Source organism: Gavialis gangeticus, unplaced genomic scaffold (genome assembly GCF_001723915.1).
Source record: "Gavialis gangeticus isolate Ggan-Ray unplaced genomic scaffold, GavGan_comp1, whole genome shotgun sequence".
Taxonomy (NCBI): domain Eukaryota; kingdom Metazoa; phylum Chordata; order Crocodylia; family Gavialidae; genus Gavialis; species Gavialis gangeticus.
In genome coordinates this window covers 31,157,185-31,159,357 of record NW_017729034.1, presented here as the reverse complement: position 1 = coordinate 31,159,357, position 2,173 = coordinate 31,157,185, and the positions used below count along the sequence as shown (strand labels likewise).

The 2,173-nt window shown below is 51.1% G+C and overlaps 1 protein-coding gene across 1 annotated transcript in view; it reads left to right on the top strand.

Annotated features, from left to right (window-relative positions):
- VEGFA (vascular endothelial growth factor A) overlaps positions 1 to 2,173 on the top strand; it is a gene marked incomplete at its 5' end in the record, with an annotated part of 21,298 nt that overhangs the window by 17,319 nt on the left and 1,806 nt on the right. The window contains one exon of the mRNA XM_019526704.1: positions 1,126 to 1,257. Within this exon, the coding sequence (XP_019382249.1) occupies positions 1,126 to 1,257 (132 nt within the window). The remainder of the gene's footprint in view (positions 1 to 1,125; positions 1,258 to 2,173) is intronic.

Genomic DNA, 2,173 nt, shown 5'->3' with positions numbered 1-2,173 from the left:
AAAATCTCCCCTTCCCCCCCCCCCCCGAATCACTGGGTGGCTCAGATCCCTCTCAGGGGCTGCACTGGTGGTGGCTCAGCTCTGGCACTGAGGGGAAGCAGAGCTCAGGGAAGGTGGCTTTTGCTTGCTTGGCGCCTTCTGTCTATTAACAAGCAACAGCAGCCATGTCTAAGCGTGCCAGAGAGGGTGGAGCGGGAGGGTTCTCTGCACTCTTAGCGCTCCTTTATGACGCACCTGTGCCGTCCACTTTCACCACTTGGCTTCTGTCCCCAGCAAGTCAGTCCTGCAGAGTCTTGCAACAGGAGGCTGGCACCTACCATGCATGTATGTGGGTGTGTATGTATGTGTGGGTACGTGTGTGCACTCACGCATGTGTGCCTGGTGGAAACACAAGCAGAGAGGAGCAGTGGGAAATTAAGAAGGCGTCTCTCTCTCCCTCTGCTGGACTTGGCGGCTCCTCTCTCTCTGTCTCCTGGTCTCTGTCTCTCTCACTCTGGTTCACACAATTCTGCATTGTAAATTTCTGGCCCGTCTCCTAGTAGATTCTCGGGTGGCCAGTCTGGAGTGGGATGGGGGCTTAACAGATGACTTCACTTCCCCTATCCTCAAGAAATGACCAGGCAATACCTGGCAGTTGCTGCAAGCTGCAGGGGTCTCCTCTCTGCTCTCTGCACAGTTGTTGCCCCTGATGATTCAGGAGTCTGGCCTGCTTTCCAGGGGTGGATAGATTCCTGCTTCTTTGCCTGCTAGCTGCTGGCCTCAGTGAAGCTTGGATGTTCTGTTTCAGGAGCCCCCTTGCTAACGCATCTGTTGCTAGCAAGGGTCTGTCGCCTTCCAGTCCCTGGGCCCCCTGCAGATTGGAATTGATGCAGGATTTGTGAATACCGTGCAGAGAGCCTGTTTTCTGTCTCTTTATGCTGATGCAAGAGGGTTTTGTTGTGAACAGATTCTGGGGCTGTCGGGGCAGTGCTATGAGTGTCCCTCAGCCAATGACGCTCCAATGGGACAGCGTGGGGGCTGTTGGGAGGGGGCAGGGGATTGCTTTGATGTGTAGGGTGTTGCATGTGTATTTTCTTCCTGCTGAAGCGCTGTAGCTTAGACGTCTTTCCTTTTGCCTTTTTGCAGTCACTGTGAGCCTTGCTCAGAGAGGAGAAAGCACTTGTTTGTACAAGATCCCCAGACCTGTAAATGTTCCTGCAAAAACACAGATTCACGTTGCAAATCGAGGCAGCTTGAGTTAAACGAGCGCACTTGCAGGTTTGTGTCCTGAAGGATGAAAGAGAAACACACAAAGAGAGAGAGAGAGAGAGAGAGAGAGAAAGAGGGGGGAGCTTGCTTTCTGCTGGCTTCTGGCACCATTGCTCTGTGATCACTCCTTTCCTCTGTACTTTGGGGGCTGGAGGGCTGAGGGGTAACTAGGATGCATTTACTCTTTGCCAAATGTTTGCTGTGAGCTTGTGTGTGTGCTTGTCAGGACTGGATGAGATGCTCTGACAGCTGAGGTGTTTGTGCTCAAGGGGTCCTCTCATAGAACAAGATGGTGGCTTTTGGGTTGCTGTGTTAATCAGGGAAGGAGCCTGGAGCTCTGTATGCTTCACACTGGATTCCCTTTGTGGAGAGAACAAGAAGAGCCCCTTTTCTTCAGAGGAAATGTAGCCCCTCTCCTCTGGGGAGAGAAAAGCCAAACCCCTCCCTGCAACCCCCTAGCATTTTTCTGCCCTCCTGCTCCTAAAACCCAGGGGGGCACTCTTGTAGTGCACTTTGCACACAATATGCCTCACATCCACTAACTGTTAATGGCACATTTCTGTTTGAGGCCTATACTCTGTGCTGTGCCCCACACCATGGTGCCTGTTTATAGGATATGCAAGGCAGAGGGTCCCTTCTTTAGTCTGCCTATGAGAACCAGGTACAGAGAGACTGTGTTCATGGCCTGTTTAGTGACCTACACTGCCTGTATATATCTCTGTGTGTTTGCTTTTGTGCATCTCCATAGAGAAACATGACTAGGAACAGTGGGCCTGGTCCTTGTGTCGATCAGTACGGCTTCACTGAATTGTGGGGAGCTATGCTGCTTTACATTGGCTGAAGATCTGGCTTTGCATGCATGTGTGTAACGTGTGAGATCATCTGTATGTGAGATCATCTATATATATATATATATATATATATA